The 17027-nt window shown below is 38.4% G+C and overlaps 1 protein-coding gene across 1 annotated transcript in view; it reads left to right on the forward strand.

Moving 5' to 3' along the window:
* The window catches only part of NAALADL2 (N-acetylated alpha-linked acidic dipeptidase like 2), a 1044682-nt gene that overhangs the window by 482720 nt on the left and 544935 nt on the right, over positions 1 to 17027 (forward strand). Inside the window, exon 5 of the mRNA XM_036755686.1 lies at positions 12247 to 12366. Within this exon, the coding sequence (XP_036611581.1) occupies positions 12247 to 12366 (120 nt within the window). The remainder of the gene's footprint in view (positions 1 to 12246; positions 12367 to 17027) is intronic.

The raw sequence follows: 17027 nt of genomic DNA on the forward strand, positions 1-17027 counted from the left end.
AAGCATATATTAAGCTCCTACTGTGTATTAGGAATTGGAGATCAAAGCCAAAAGAAGAAAAATTCCCCCCGCCCCAAGAAGCTTACATGTACACAAATAAGTTAATATGACACATATATAGAAAAGAAATACAAAGTTACTTTTTTGGAGGGGGGAAGGCAGGGCAGTTGCGGTTAAATGACTTGCCCAAGTTCACACAGCTAGGAAGTGTGTCAAGTGTCTGAGGCTGGATTTGAATTCAGGTCCTCCTCACTGCAGGACCGGTGCTCTACTCACTGCTCCACCTAGCTGCCCCAATACAAAATTATTTTAAGGGACACAGATCTAGGGCTGGGAGGACATTAGGAAAAGTCTAATGTAGGTAGAAGTATTTAAGTTGAACCTTGAAAGAAACTAGGAATTCTGAAAGACTGGAGGTAAGAAGGAAATTCATTTCAGTCATATTGGACAGACTGGATGAAGACACAAAATAGGAAGGAGATCAAGTATCGGGAATGTGGAACAGCAGGTAGTCTTGTTTGACTGGAATATGTTATAGCCAGCCCCTTGCCTGAGTATATGATATGATGGTATTGGTCACCAAATAGTGGACAATAGATAGTAGCAGGAATAACAGAAAAGATTAAAATAATTTGAAACATGGTTGTAATATGCCGTGGAAATTGGAAGCAAATCTTGTCCTTGGTTGCCTGAATTATTTATTCCTATCTTCAATTTAATGTGATGAATATTAATTGAAAGGGAGGAAGGTGCCTTGATGACAATGACTAATAAGTAAAATATAAATAATACCCTGATGTGTATTTTGAATTAAAACTGGCAGTTCAAAGGAATGACATATTGTATTCTTGAAGGTAGGATGATAAATCAGGTAGAGTTGGGCTTTAACAGCCCTTCTTGTCTTTATGGATAAAGTATCAAGACATGGTAGTTTGTTAACATATAAAATCTGAACAGCATACTTGATATTTTGTCAGGTTATCTAAAAAGAAAAAATACAGTCATCCTCCAGTTGTATAAAATTTCCTTAATACCTCTTGGTTGTATATCTATTCCTTCATTGCCAAGAGAATCTTTATCTTTCTCTCCTTTTTTGTAATGCTTTCGGACTAAAACTAACTTTTCAGTACTAGTCCAAAGAATGGCCCTGTGAAGTTGGTTCTGTATGATTCAGCATCCTGAATGAAATATCAGGAGATTGGAGAAATAGGCTTGCAGAGCCATCTTGTAGCTTCTCCCATGATATACAAAGATGCTGCTATCCTTGGAAATAAGAACTTTGGATGGTTTTTAGTAGTGGTGATTGGTATTCATTAATTGTCCTATTTCCTTTGTCTCTTGGCCAGGCCCCATTTCAAGAGAAAGGACTTATTTGTGAGATGTCTACCTGGATTGGGCTACTACTGATGGCCAACAATCATTCAACAGTCATTTATTAAACATCTCCAGTATGTCAGACACTATTCTAGGGGAATACAGATGTAAAGACAAAAATGAAATACCCTCAAAGAGCTTGCATGCTATTGGAGAAACCAATATGGATGGATGGATGGATAGATAGATAGATAGGCAGGTAGTCAGACAGAGAGGCAGATAGACAGACAGATAGGCAGGCAGACAGACAGACAGACAGATGGATAGATAATGTCCCAAATGTCTTAAGCTCTGAAACCTCAAAACTGAACTACGATATTTGGTATCCCCTGTATAAAATATTTGCCGAATAAATAAGGGTAATTTTAGTGGGAAGGCACTCACATCATACAGAAAGTTTTGTTGCTGATGCTTTGGTTTGTTTTTTGTTGTGGTTGTTTGTTGTTTTCCCATGCAAAGTCAATGACCTGAGGGTGGATGGAATCTCTGACTTTGGACTTTATGAACATCCCATAAACATCAAGTGAACTGAGTCTGAGTGTAGGTCAGCTTTGAGAAACTGTTGGGACGTGTGTTGCACTTAGAGTGCGGAGAACTGCAGGGTGTTCAAAGCCAGCTCCACCACCCTTTATGACATTGAGCCACTTACTTCCTGTGTCTGAAATTCAACACACCTTAAAGCAATAGTTTTCGCTTCTGCAAAAGTAGAATGTGTGACCCTGAACAACTGTATTAACCTCTTTTTCTGCGGCTTGGTTCCCTAAAAAATTTGCCTTCCTGAGCCTCAGTTTCTTCATCTGTAAAATGAGGAGTTTAGACTAGACACCCTTATCTAACAGCCATTCCAGCTCAAAATTCACAGCCCTTTGAATGAATGAGGGGCTGTTGGTTGGTGAAGTGGATAGAGTGCTGGGCCTAGAGTCAGAGAGACTCATCTCCCTGAGTTTGAGTCTGACCTCAGACACTCTCTACTTGTGTGACCCTGGGCAAGTCACTTAACTCTCTTTGCCTTAGTTTCCTCATCTGTAAAATGAGCTGGAGAAGGAAAGTGCAAACCACTCCACCATCTTTGCCAAGAAAACACCAAATGGGGTCAGAAAGAGTCAGACATGACTGAAAAACAACTTAACAGCAACAAAAATGAGCCAATGACCTACTAAGTCCCAGAAAGGTAGCAATCTGCATCAGTGGAGGGAATTTTGACATTGGGAATTCAGCATACTCCTGAAATCAAATATGCCGATGCAAAGTTGTTTTTTTGCATATTCACATAAAATTGAGATGATATTACTTGTCCTACCTACACGACTCTATCAGTCTGTTGGGAAGAAAGCCAGCTGTGCATTTTAAAGTGCTGGTAGCAATTTTAAGTCTCCTTGAGATTAGGAACAGCTTCATTTTTGTCTCCTTAGCGAATCTGCTACAGATGCTCAGAAAATTCTTATTAAATGAATTGCAGTTGAGGCACTCTGGAAATGTTAGCTATCCCTGTTCTTTAAATGTGTGTCAGTATTACTCCGTTGCTTCTGGAGAAGTTGGGACAGTTGACTGACACCTTTCACATGTGTTTCCCCTTAGTAGAATGTAAACTTCTTGAGGGGAAGAATCATCTCACTTTTGTGGTTGGCTCTTTTGTGCCTATCATGGTTCCTGGCATATAATAGGCACTTAACAAGCGATTTTTTTTTTACCATTTTTATTGTGCTAGGGTTCAATTGCCTTTTGAATTAACATTATAAAACTAATTATTATAGTTGTATTATTTGAGCATAATGACCCTGGCTTACTGATGACTATGGCTTCAGGATCCCCAAAGTTATTGTATATCTATTTACTGAAATTTTCTAATATGTATGAGACAAAGAATATGGATGAAAAAAATAACATAAAACATAATGCCCCCAGTTAAACATTCATCATAATGTTGCTTGGTGCATTTTCTAAAAGATTGCATCTTCTGGCTGGAAAAAAAATAAGCTCTGCTTTATGAAGTTCGATTAAGGCTCTAGAGTGGGATATACATATACATATATATATATATACATATATGTACACATATATATCTATATAGATAGATAGATGAGAAGGCTTGATTTAGGGATCTGTGCAATGCATTTTTATTGAGCTACATTTCTAGAAGAAAAAAAATAAAGCCTTAAAAATGTGACTTTATTTAGTGAAAATCATCCTTTAAAGTATCCAGATAGTTATAATCCAGTGGTATTTTAGGGAAAAAATCCAGGCCAACAATATCATTTTTCCTTTTGATTTGTTTTAAAGCACACAATGCTGAAATGTTAATTAATAATGTGACATTCTTTGCCTATCTTTTGTGTTATGTATGGTTTGACATAAAATACTGGCATTGAATTCAATCCATCACAATGAATAATAAAGTCCTGTGCAAAGCATGATTTCAATGGTTGCTGCTAATCCATTCCTTTGATAACCTTAAAAACTTCACTGTAAAACTTGTTTCTATAGGTGTCTGCTCCTTTATTTAAATCGAATTTGTCTTAGCAGAAGTAGTTTTCTTATCAGTGAATTTATAGGCGATAGAAGGAGCTTTTTTTCAAACAAATCTGAACATTCTTTCCTACCTTTACGTTAAGGAATGGAGTGTTATCATCAGCCCCAGAGTAGGAGAAAGGTGGGTGCACTCCTCAAGGCTATTGGCAGCAGCTGCAGCTATTCTGTCCCTGAAATGCAATGCTTTCTGATATTGGCAGCACTGAGGGACTTTCTGAGCCTTCCTAAAGATTGAGCTTGATTGATGCGTAGTTCAGACGCAAGTTTCCAGGTCAGTCACCTCAATTCTCAAATATTGTCATGATGATCTGCCTCCACCCTCTTGCCAAGCAAACTTCCTGTGTTCTCTAAAGGAAAGAGATAGACTTAAGAAAAGACCAGTCTTTTAATTCCTTTCTCCCAGATTAGTTCACTGAAGCAAATAATAAAGTCCTAAAGGTAAGGAGTGGGTTTTCTCCTGCTCTGGGGCTAATGGCAACATAACCCTAGAGCTTAGGAGCACATGTTGCTGTCCATGTCACCTAGAATGTCTTCTGCCCTCCTCTGAGATTCTGCTGTCTTTTTGCCCCATTGTTGCTGCCCTCCTAGTGATTACTGGCTGTTGAATGCTTCACATAGTTCCTTACCAGTCCATAGATCTATCTCTACCAACATACTTTTACATGTTGGCTAAAAGCAAGGCAGTGTGCTACATGGGAAGAGCTTTGGGTGGTTATGGGTTGTCTCTTCATCTACTTAAATAAAAGCTATTCTGAACATTCAATACGTACTTTGAAACTAAGCAGGTGGTAACTCTACACAATTTCTTGTCAGAAAATCACGTTTATGTTGTCATTAAATGTTACATACTATATGTCACCGAAGCAAACTTGTAAGAAGGTGTGTAAATGCTTGTGAGTAAGGACAGGCTATGTGTTTAGAGAGGTTACCATTTTGAATGATCCTTTCCGGAGTTGAGATCTTCAAGAGATTATGCTTGATGAAAAGCCCTTGAATAGGAAAAAACAAACAAAAAAATAAAGCCAAAAAATCCACCCGGCAAATGCTAAAGAGACTTTTGAATCAAGGATGTTTTACAGGCACTGGAATGCTTTCTAGTGAAAAAGACAGTTAATTTTCAAATCTGAGAATGTAGCATATAAAGCTAGAAAGAGACTTTAGAGATGATTTAATCCAACCCCATCTTCTTACAAATGAAAAAAAAAACTGGAGGCAATGAGGAGGCACAGTAGAAAGAGCGCCAACCCTGAAGTCAGGAGGACCGGAGTTCAAATATGACTTCAGATATTTACTAGTTTGCGACCCCAGGTGAGTCATTTAAACTTAAATGCCTCCATTTAAGAAGGAGAAGGAGAAAGAGAAGGAGGAGGAGAAGGAGCAGAAGAAGTTGTTAAACCCCTTCATTTTACAGCTGAGGAAACTGAGGCCCATAGAAGTAAAGAGATTTGCCCTGAGTCACCCAGGTATGTGGCAGAGCCAGGACTTAAATCTAGGTCTTCTGATCCCCAGACCAATGTTCTGTCTCCTGCTGCACAAATAGAAAATAGCATTACAAGGATTTCAACCCAGGTCTGCATGCCCAAGGTTCTCTCTAGTACACCATAGATGAATAGCATGCCTTCCATTTGAACAGCATTGGTGTTAGGCTGTGTGAATGTCCAAGTTAAATTCCTTTATTTAGAAGACTCTTTGTCTGAAAAAAACTAAAACAAGCCCATTTTTACCTTTTCTGGTTTCTACAATGTCTGATTTATTGTAAAATGGCTTTTCGAATCAAAGTCTAGTTTCCAGCTCTAACAATCCATAAATCCATCAGTACTTGGTAAAAGACTTGAGACTGTTCTCAAGCCTCCTACAAGAAGAGCAAGTAAGGCTAAAAATGGCTGGGTTTAAAATGCTGGACTTGAAACCTTTCAGAGCATCCTCAGCTTTATGGGCACAAATTGGGAGGGGCCAGGCCCTCCTATCACCGAGTCTTTTCTCAGGCTGGCTCCCTCTTTTGGACTCATTGGCCCCCAGGGACTGGCCCATCTGCTTTGTGTAGTCTTCTCCCCTGGGGCCTCTGTGGGATGGGAATTCAGTCTCACCACTTCTGTTCCTGAAGCAAAACCGCGAATCTTTGGAGGTTTCCAAAAGGTTTCTCTTGCTATAAACAATGAGAAAGTAGACTGGAGTATGTATAAAGAAGGGCAGGGGATGGGGATTAGGGATGGGGCCAAGTTACACGTTTCAAAAAAAGCAGTTTTCAAATACTTGCTCAGCTTGGTTCTTGGGACCTCCTTGTCCTCCTTCTATCCCCATATCGGTATTGCTGCTTTATTCAGGTAATGAATGACCGTGAATAATAACACACCTTAATGTGTGCTACATTTCCAAAACATTTCATTTCTCCTTCAGTGGCATATTTATAGAGACCTCATCTCTTTTGCCCACAGGATCTGAGTTCAAGTCTCACCTTTGCTACAAATTGTCTATTTAACTCTGGGCAAGTTACTTAATCTCACTGACACTCTGTAACTTCTTAAAAGTTCTATAAATTGTAAAAAGGTTGGCAGCCTGAATTAAGAGGTAAGATTTATAATTTAGAGAAGGAAGGAAGGGAAGAAGAAAGGGAGGAAAGAAGGGAGGAAGGGAGAGAGAGAGACATAGAGACAGAGAAAGAGGGAGGGAGGGAAGAGGAAGGAAGGAAGGAAAGAGAGATACCTTTTCCCCTGGATCCTTTACTTCCAAGTCTCATGAAACAACCTCCCACATCTCAAACTAATGACCTAGCCTTTTATTCACTGAAAGAACAGATACCCTTTGACCTGGGTTGCTTTCTACCTTCTTCTCCATGTTTTAAGACATTTCAAAATCGTCACCAAAGTATCTTGTTCCATCTTGTTTCATAGGGTAATGTTCTCTTTGCCTTTGGCCAGACTACTCCCTCTATTTATATCCTTGACTTTTTATCTCTGGCATTTAAAGGTTTTCCTAACCTGACTCCTCCTTACTTTGCCCATCTTTTAACATGGATTTTCCCAACCATTCTATGGTTCATTTGCGCTAGTCTACTTTCCGTTCCTGAAAACTATACTCCATCTTTTGTCTCCCTGCTTTTGCATTGGCTGTGCCTCCCATGCCTGGAATGCCTACCCTACTCACCTGCTTCAAGACTCAGCTGAAGGACCACCTTCTTTGGGACATCTACTTCCCCTCCAAGATTATCTTGTCTCTGTTCTATATGGGGCTTAGAGCTGAAGAGGACATTAAAGGCCATTGATCCCAATCCCTAATGAGTAAAGATATGTAATTTTCCCAGGATCATTCAGCTCTTCAATGTCTGAGGTGAGGGTTGAAGCTGAGTTCTCATGATCCGAAGTCCATTATGTCCCCAGGTCTGGGAACAGTGCCCAGAACATTTGCCGTTGTTCACTCGTCAGTGCCTAATATAGTACCTAGAGTTCTTTGTTACAAAGAACGTTTGTTATTCAGTTTCAGTTGTGTCTGACTGTTCATAAGCTTATTTTGGACTTTCTTGGCAAAGATACTGGAATATCTTGCCCTTTCCTTCTCCAGCTCATTTTACAAATGAGGAAACTGAGGCAGAGAGGGTTAAGTGGCTTGCCCAGGGCCACACAGGTAGCGAGTGTCGGAGGCTGGATTTGAACCCAGGAAGATGAGTCTTCCTGACTGTAGGCCCAACACCTTATCCACTGCACCACCTAGCTGATCAGCATATAGTAAGCGCTTAATTAATGTTTGTTGATTGATTGATTGACCAAGTTCCATCAATTCTCTCTACTGGCATCATTTTCTCTGCTTCTGGTCTCAGTCAAGGGTTCAGCTTGACCTTTTCATTTTACTGTGTCATCATTCCACTTCTCTTCTCTTTCTCTGACATCTCTTGAAGAAGTTTTTGCTTGATAGTTCAACTTTTTCCATACCACCTACTCACTCTCCTGCTGCTTGTAGCCTGACTTCTGTCCCTAGCTTTGTATTGAAATTGTTACTGAAATGGACACTATTTGCTTCCTTATTACCAAATTCAAAGACCTTTTCTCAGGCTTCCTCCTCCTAACTTCTCTCACGTCTTTGCCATTTGACCAACTCCTTCCTAAATATCCCCCCCCCAGTTCCAGAATAGTCTCCTCCTTGTCCCCTTCTTCTTATTTCTAGAATTTATGTAGTGCCATAAGCTTTTGCAAAACACCTGATGTGTAGTATCTCGTTTGGTCTTTACAACATGGATTGTTGTGAAGTGGATGCTGTTACTGTCACCTTTTAGAAATGAAAAAATTGAGAGTGAGCAAGGATAAATGGCTTGCCCTCAGATAGCTAGAAAATGCCTTCTAGGCTCCAAGGCCAGCTTTCTCCCCATTGTGCAATCTAGCTGCCTCGTTCCCTTCCCAATGCTCTCAAATTTTCCTTTTCTGTCTCCTGTAGCTGTACCAAATGGCTTTGGTCTTTCACCACTGGACGCTCCCACCATGGGACCCTGCTTCCATGATGGATGATTACCTCAGTTCCCTAATACATTTAGGCCAGGTTCAGCCATACTGCCCTCAGGGCCATTTTCTTCCCAGCTACCCTCCTGCTGCAGATATGCCCTCTTTCCATCCCCCTTTCTAGTTCTTGAAAAATAAGAAATCATCTCTGCCATTCCCACTCTTGTTCTACTCGCTATCCCTGTGCCTTTCCAAATCAAAATACCCCTCTCTGACTAACACTCACATGTATGTATTGACTCTCCTAGGTATTAGAATCCTTCCCTTAATTTGCCTCTCTCCCCTTCTCTTTGTTTCCCTTCTCCTTCCCTTCCCCTCCCCTTCCTTTTCTATATTTCTTCCCTTTCCCTTTCTCTTCTCCTCTCTTGCCTGTCCTCATTTCTAGATCCCTATAACAGTAACACCAAATAGTCCTACCTATTACAGGCAGCTAGGTGACTGCAGTGGACAGAATGCTGGGTCTGGCGTTGGAATCAGGAAAACCTTAATTAAAATCTGGCCTCAGATACTAGCTGTGTGACCCCGGGCAAGTCATTTAATCTCTATTTGTCTTCGGTTTCCTCAACTTCAAAATAATAATAACACTCTTAGGGTTCTTTGGAGGATCAAATGCAATTACTGACACATAGTAGGTAGTATATAGATACTCATTCCTTCCCTTTCCCTGTCACCTAGTTTCCTAAAGGAGTTAAATACAATCCCTATGCACCTCAGTTAAACATTAGGGAGGGCCTAAGTTGATGAGAGGACTCATGGGACCGGGAAATTGTTGTCATTAGCATTACCTACTTTGTTTTACACCAGGGGTGTAGTATTTCTGTTAAAGAGCACAACCCCATAGTTCTTCTACATGGTTCACCATTCACTTCAAACAGTTAATGTTTGATTTTTTACTCAAATATACTTTTATTATTATATTATAAATGTCTTAGATGAGGTTCCATTGCTTAAATTGAGAAGTCAATGAGTTCCAGTTCTTCCTCTTTTTCTCTCTCTCCTCTTCTGACTCCAGCTTGCCTTTGATTTACATTTTCTCTTGCTTCTTGATTATTAAGGGAGAAAAAGTCTCCCTTCCCTGCCTTAGGATCATGTCTACAGATGAAAACTTGTATAGTTTTTAAAGCAATGTTTCTTTGACTTCAAGGATGGTAAAATAAATGAATGATTAAAACAATTATTTGTTGAGCACTGAAGAAACAAGAGAAAATAAGATAGTTCCTGCTCTCAAAGGAACTCACTTTCTAATGGAGGAGACAACCCACGCGGAATGATTTATTTAAAACTGGAAGATAGTGTAGAGGCCATCTAGCCCAACCCTTCCATTTTACAAATGAGGAAACTGAGACCCAGAGAGTTTAAATGGCTTTCCCATTGTCACATAGCTGGTAGATGGAAGAGCTGGGACTCAAATTCAAATTCCCTAACTCCAAATCCCTGCATTCATAATACCTCCCCCCAACCCTTCTGTGGTCCTTACACGATCCCAGGAGTTTGAGTAAAAATTGGAAATGTTGAGGTGTTAGGAAAATGTCATATGGATGGATGGATCTAGCAGAGCACCTTGTCTTTGTAGCAGTTCACGTGTGGAAAGAAATGGCTTGACATTTTTATCATATCTCTGTATATTGATTTGTGCTTTGGGAAAATTCAATGAGTTTTCTTTTAATGGAGCAGTGAATGCTGTGATTCTCAGTTTGCTGGAAGGCAAGTGAAAAAAGACACTTTCATAAAGTACCTAGTTCAGAGGCCTCCTCAGTAGGCAGCTGAGATATGTTTGTGATCCCTTCTCTAAGCATCGGTGCTAGGAGGCCTCAGGAATGATTGATTTTTAATAGTCTCAAAGTGCAACATGCCACATGAAAATTGGAGTATTAGTCTACACAAATAAGCAATATTTCTTTATGGAAGTGCATTGCTTTGACTATGGTTTCTGAGCTGACATTGGCTATTTGCATTATTTAATTAAATGCAGTGAGGTAAAATAGAAGGAGGCCAAAAGGACATGGATGTGAATAGTATCTCTAACACTTTCTGACTCTGTGACCTTGGACAAGTCAGAAGCCGCTCTGGGACTCAGTGGAAAGAATGCTGGGCCTGGAGTCAGGAAGATCAGAGTTCAAAGAAGTCTGCAGATATTTGCTATCTGTGGGACCCTAGGCAAATCACTTAACCTCTGCTTGCCTCAGGTTCCTCAAATGTAAAATGAGGATGGTGATAACTAGCACCTACATCCATGGGTTATTGAGAGGATCAGATGTTTGTAGGTTGCTTAGCACATAGTAAGCGCTCCATAAACTTTTATTCCCTCCCTCATTTAATCAGCTTCATCATTAGCAAAAAGATGATAATAATATTGCTTATATCATGGTGTTTTCGATGTTTCCATGGTGTCACTAAATAGTAAAGTGCTGTGTGAATGTCAGCTATTAGGAATGGTTGATAGTTATGGAGTAGCAATAACAGCAAACACATAAACATGTATAGGATTATAGCATTTGCAAAGTACTTTGTATAGGGACATGTTTATATATGAATACATACACACAGTATATATACATGTGCATATACATATGTGTGTGTGCATGTGTGTGTATGTATATGCATATGTGTGTGTATATATATGTATACGCACACACACACACACACACTTACACACTCATTTGTTCCTCAGAGCAGTCCTGTAAGGTAGGTTCTATTATGATCAGCATTTTACAGGTGAGTCCATTGTTACTCTTTTTATTAACCTTGTCCGGGTTTTTTTTTTCCAAAAGCTCCCATGATCCTCAGTTTGTGGCATCTACTTGTGGTTTTTGCCAGAGCTCAAGACAATGAGAAAATAGCTTTGAAAGGCATTGCCATCACTAGGAACATGAACAGGCAACATGAAAGGAAAATATCAATTAGCCAGGCAAATTATCCTTCACCGGGGCTATCATTTGTGTCACAGACAATTAGTAGCTTAGAATTTACAAATGAAAAATAGAAAGCCTCTCATGTGAACAATGGGATATTGATATAATCAGCCTTTTAGTGGCTATTTCTGCATCATGGTGCAGAGGAAAGAGTGTGGATGCAAGAACCGGAGGACCAGAAGCACCAATGCCCATCATATAAAAGTGCTCAGAATACTTATTGACTGACTGATTAAAATCCTGCTTCTAACACCTGGTAACCTAAGATGAGTCATCAAGCCTGCCTGAGACTCTTTCCTCATCTGTAAAACTAAGACCAAACAGGGTGACCTCTGAGGTCCTTTTCAGCACTAAATCTTTGAACCTGTAATTTGTAAGACCAAATTCTCAGTTGATTAAAAAATAGTGGTAACAAGGCTCAGATCTGTGCAAAATCTTGATAGGAACAAAATTGTCATCAAAAACCATTGTGACTGCAGGCATTTAACAATTAGGTGTCTTTGACAAGCATAGAAAAGTCAGTGTTTATCTCTTAATAGATGATTGGGAGATGATGCAGGTGGATCAAAGCACGCAGATGAAGGACTTCATGGCTGCACATACTTTTGTTTCAATCTTCAATCTCATGTTAATAGATCCATTTGGTAAATTTTCTGTAGTGCTTTATCTATCTATCTGTCCATTTATTCATTCATCTACCTATCTACCTATCTATCTGTCTGTCTATTCATTTATTCTTCTGTCTATTCATTTATTCATTCATCTTTCCATCTACATATCTTCTATCTTCTATCTATCTATCTATCTTTCTGTCTGTCTATTCATTTATTTATTCATCTATCTGTCTATTCATTTATTCATTCATCTATCTATCTACCTATCTTCTATCTATCTATCCATCCTATTCTCTTCTATTCTATTTATTGTTTTACTTTTTCTTGCAGGCTGAAGTCATTGATGTGAGGTATGGGACTGCAGAAGATGTAAGCCGGATTCAAGTGATGAAAAACGTAACCAATAGGATCGCCCTGCTAAAACTAGGAAAACTTCCTTTACTCTACAAGGTTGGTCAAACAACTCTACTGCATGTAGCTTGTGGGTTTTTTCCCTCTTATTTTCTGTAGCTAAATTACTGGGCATGATTTTTTTATGAGGAACTTGATATCTGTTCTCCCTACCTCCCCCCGCTCCTGCAATGGGAAACCCTACAAGGCGCTATTGAGGTTAGAGAACATGGATTCAGATTTGATAGTGTAAAAAATGCAAGGCCTGGAAATTAAAAGCCATAGTCATCCTCTTCACCTGACACATAATAGTTCTAATCTGTTAGAAAAATAGGGATCTCCCTGCCTGATCTGTATGGGACCAGAGTTGTCTGAGATATGTACCTTTGTGATATATTTCATCATCTGCTTGACATGGGTATGACTATACAGCCACTGACTTCTCTCAAGAATTTAATTAAATGATGCTGTGCTAAAGAGAAGCTGAATTTTGATTGATTTTTATTAAAATGGAAGTTTATTAACACTTATCCATTGGCTACATTTGCATAATTAAAGTAGTTCAGACTAAGTGTCTGATAATGAGCAAACACAATAGACAACTCTTACCACTAACTCTTGTCTAGTCATTTTTTTTCCTTCTATTAATTAGAGAAGGGGAAGGGGCACTGGTACTTGCTGGTTTTAAAGAGATGTTGAATCCCTCCCTTCATCCTTTCTCATTCATTTCTCCAAAATATGAATAGGTTCTACTGCTTTTCAAGTCACTCCAACCTCCATCCATCCCACATTTATTGATATTGTATAGTGGAATGTTATGTGGGGAGAAGGGAGGGGGAAATTGGGAGGGAGAGGTGAAAGAATACACTTCTTCCTTAGTATTTTCCAAGAATTCCCTTACAGTAAAATCAGATCCTCACAAAACTGTTCACCAGTGATATATTCTAGTTATCTGTCAAAATAGATAGAGGTAAGTTATATCATGAAAATGTATCATGGCACACATATAAAAGTATTAAAGGAATATCATAGCCCCTTGTTTTCCAAGTCACATCAATTCAGAGCAATGTAGGAAGTATTTGTTAAGCACCTACTATACACCAAGCGCGGTACTAAGGGCTATAGATACAAAGAAAGGCAAAAACAGCGTCTGACCTCAAGGAGCTCACATTCTAATGATGGAGACTATTCACAAACAAGTATGCACGTAAAAGATATAGAGAAAGAAGACTGGAAGTAATTTCAGAAAAGGCACAGAGTCCAAAAATGAAGGCATACGTACAAGGAAGAGTAAGAGATCAGTGTTGCTGGATGGTGCATTCTGGATATTTCATTGTTGTTCAGTTCGCTTTCAGTTATTTCCAATTCTTCATGACCCAATTTGGGGTTTTCTTAGCAGAGATACATGGGTGGTTTGCCATTTCCTCCTCCAGTCCATTCCAGATATTAGGCAGATTGAAATATATCAAGATTCTTTTGCTGTTGCTATCTGCCAAATATTTGCATTCCATAGAGAGTAATAATGTTACGAAACTCTTGGAATATGTCACAGAACCATGACAGACAAGTTTCAGGCATAATTTTCAGTTGTACTGGCCACTTGTAACTCATTTATATTATTACATAATTGATGGAAACATTGATGGTTGACATCATTACCCACATAGACCAATGGTCCTGATCACTTGGACCTAATGCTTCATGTGGGACCAGCCTAGGTTAGAAAGTTCTACTGCTAAGCAAATCTATATGGGCTTGACAATGTATTTAGCATCATCTCTGAGGCAGAAAGACATGAGGAGTTCTTGAGCTGCTGATATTCTTTTTCTGTATTCTCTTAATACACCATTCTCTTAATTTTCTTTTACTCGCCCTTCCATTTTGTTGGCATGCTTGCTGCTATATTTGTCCTGATACATTCATTCTGTCAAGAAAGTAAGCATAAATATGAATATGATTGGGATATGGCTGGTACCACAGTCCCCAGTGCTCCAAAACTCTATCAAATATTTCTCTGAAAATATGGACTGAAATTAGATGGTAAGACTCTACAGCTTGGCGAAGAAGGGCAGGGAACCAAATGACTTCTGTGTTAAAGATATCTATTAATGATGCCTCTGATTGAGCATCTGGACTAGGAGTCAGTAACAGGATGAGTAAGGAGAAAAGTTAATTCCTATTTTGGTTTGGGGCAGTTACCAAATCACAATTAAAAAATAAATTGGGGAGGAACTTTATATGTGGGAGATAGGGAGGGCAAAGGGGACATATAATTGTAAAATGAATAGAAAGGAAGCTACAGACAAGAAGTAGCTCATTGGTTTTATCATAAATACCATATATGTATTCATGCTCTGAAAAGGCATTGATATGGAAACCTTCACATCTGGCCAAAAGAAATGGAAATAAGAAAAGAGCTTCAACAAATATGCCTGGACACAGGCAAGGACATTACTGGTAGAGGAAGAAATCTGCTTAGGACCTCCCCATAGAAGGGTTGTGAAAAGGAAACTTATTTCCTTAAACTCTCATTTATGAGAAATGGCTTTAATTTTATTTGGTCTTTAAATTAATAGATGTTTGCCTTGTGGGGGAATGTTTTATTTCCAAAAGTTTTATGCAAATACTTCTTCGATTGCCCTAATGTATCTTAGATTAATTTCTCTCTATGCCAATGGGAAATATATCATATGGTATCAAGAATAGAGAAATGTTAGATTTAAAGGTTTTAACAGTGTAGTAAAGTTCTCTACAATTATGAGTTCTTCCAGGGAGATTTATTATTTAACAGGAAGTAGACACTGTCTAGAGAAAAAAACTTGGGAATGTCAGAACAAATTATACTATGTGAATGTAATATGAATATAATGGGTGGAATTTAGAAGAATTTGAAGAATGTTGGAAAAACTTGCATAAAATGAAGCAGATTGAGGTAAGGAGAATCAAACAATTTATGCGATAGATACAATAATGCAAAAAAATAAAAACACTGAATGAATGAATTCATTTTAATGTAATGGCTAATCTTAATTCCAGAGGGTGGAGGATCAAATATGCCTATATTTTTGTTCTTCATAGAAAGGTAGTGGTCTACAGCTACACAGAGTTACTTTTTCCGTCAGTCCAAGCTGATGCCTTGATTTTTTGCTTAGTTGTTTTTGTTGTATTTGTTTTCTTTTCTTTTTTAATTACAAGGGAGGTTCTTTGTGTGATCAAATGAAATAGTTTTTGGAAAATGCTTGGGACAGGTATTTAGTAAATGCTTATTCCCTTTCACTCCCCAAACTGACCATGATATTCAACAACAACAACAAAAAACAAAAAACAAACCTCCTAAATACATTTTTTACTAGCTATTTCTATCTCAGGCTAGAAGTACAACCATTCATGGCCTTGATCCCAGTTTTGATTAGCATGGAAGCTTTAACTTGCTCCATTTTTTTTCCAATTTGTATTGCTTTTCCCCCTCCTTAGGGAGCTTGGTGGCTTTCCACTCAGAGCCTCATTATGTTTGTGTCATACTTAGTGTAGATGCCCAAATAGCTTTAGCCCTACTGTAGCTAAGAACTCCCAAACTCAAGCAGTCCACCAACCTCATCCTTTCTCAGTAGCAGAGATTACAGGAATATACTACCATGTCCTAGCAAAAACATGTTTTTAAAAGAATGCTAACCATAATGAACTTCTGAATTATTTATCAATATGCAAAATCCATAAGATCTATGAGGACAAATAGAAACCAGAAGACTGATTGCCATTCAGTGACATAACTAGGGTGGGACAGCAAGAGTTTTGCCCCAGGATATGAAATTTAAAGGGTGCAGATATTAGTAGGGAAAAAATTTAGAAGCAGAATATAGCACTTTATAGGCTTTCTTTAGAGACAGTATTTTAATTTATCACCCAATTTGCAAGAATAATTAATTAATTTAGGAAGCAACCAGATGTTAAACTGTAGTGAGATCCTTCTCTACTCTATTCTGCTCTCTTGAGACCATCAGCAGCTTCCAATTTCTTCCCCCACCCCTGAACACACAGGACAAAATATTAGCCTCCCTATTCCCCATACCATGGCCATACTTTGTGCCACTTGTCCCAGATATAAAACTTTCTTGTCATTTCTCTGTTGCTGTTATAAGCCACTGAGGCCAATGAATCTTCTTTTCTATTTTTTTAATCTTGAGGGGAAACTACAACAAGGGGATTATATGATGTTCAAACTAAGATTGTCAAAGGCATTTTGTTTGTTTTAATTCAGGTTTGATCCATACCTTATTTTACTTAAATTTTAGAAAATGTGACATATATATATGTATATATATATATATATATACACATATAGATACACATATACATATATACTTTGATATATATATGTGTGTATATAGAAAGATGGATGGTAGATACATATATACATATATATATATACATATATATACGTACATACATACAGATACACTTATTTCACAGTATATGTATTTTTGTGAAGGGAATCCTTTTTTTTTTTCATAGCTGATGCTATAGAACCAATCAATGACCTTTCTGAAAATAAGAAGGTTAAAGCTAGAGAGACTTTTGTAACATCCACCAATTTACCTCCAAAATAGACTATGTCTTAGGGCAGGAAAGATTTCCTACAATTTACTTTTCATCAGAGTGCGTAGTTAGTTTGGGGAAATGTGTTCTAATCTAGCCAAGCTTATTTGTTTATCAGTCTTGTA

This window comes from Trichosurus vulpecula, chromosome 4 (assembly GCF_011100635.1).
Source record: "Trichosurus vulpecula isolate mTriVul1 chromosome 4, mTriVul1.pri, whole genome shotgun sequence".
Taxonomy (NCBI): Eukaryota; Metazoa; Chordata; class Mammalia; order Diprotodontia; family Phalangeridae; genus Trichosurus; species Trichosurus vulpecula.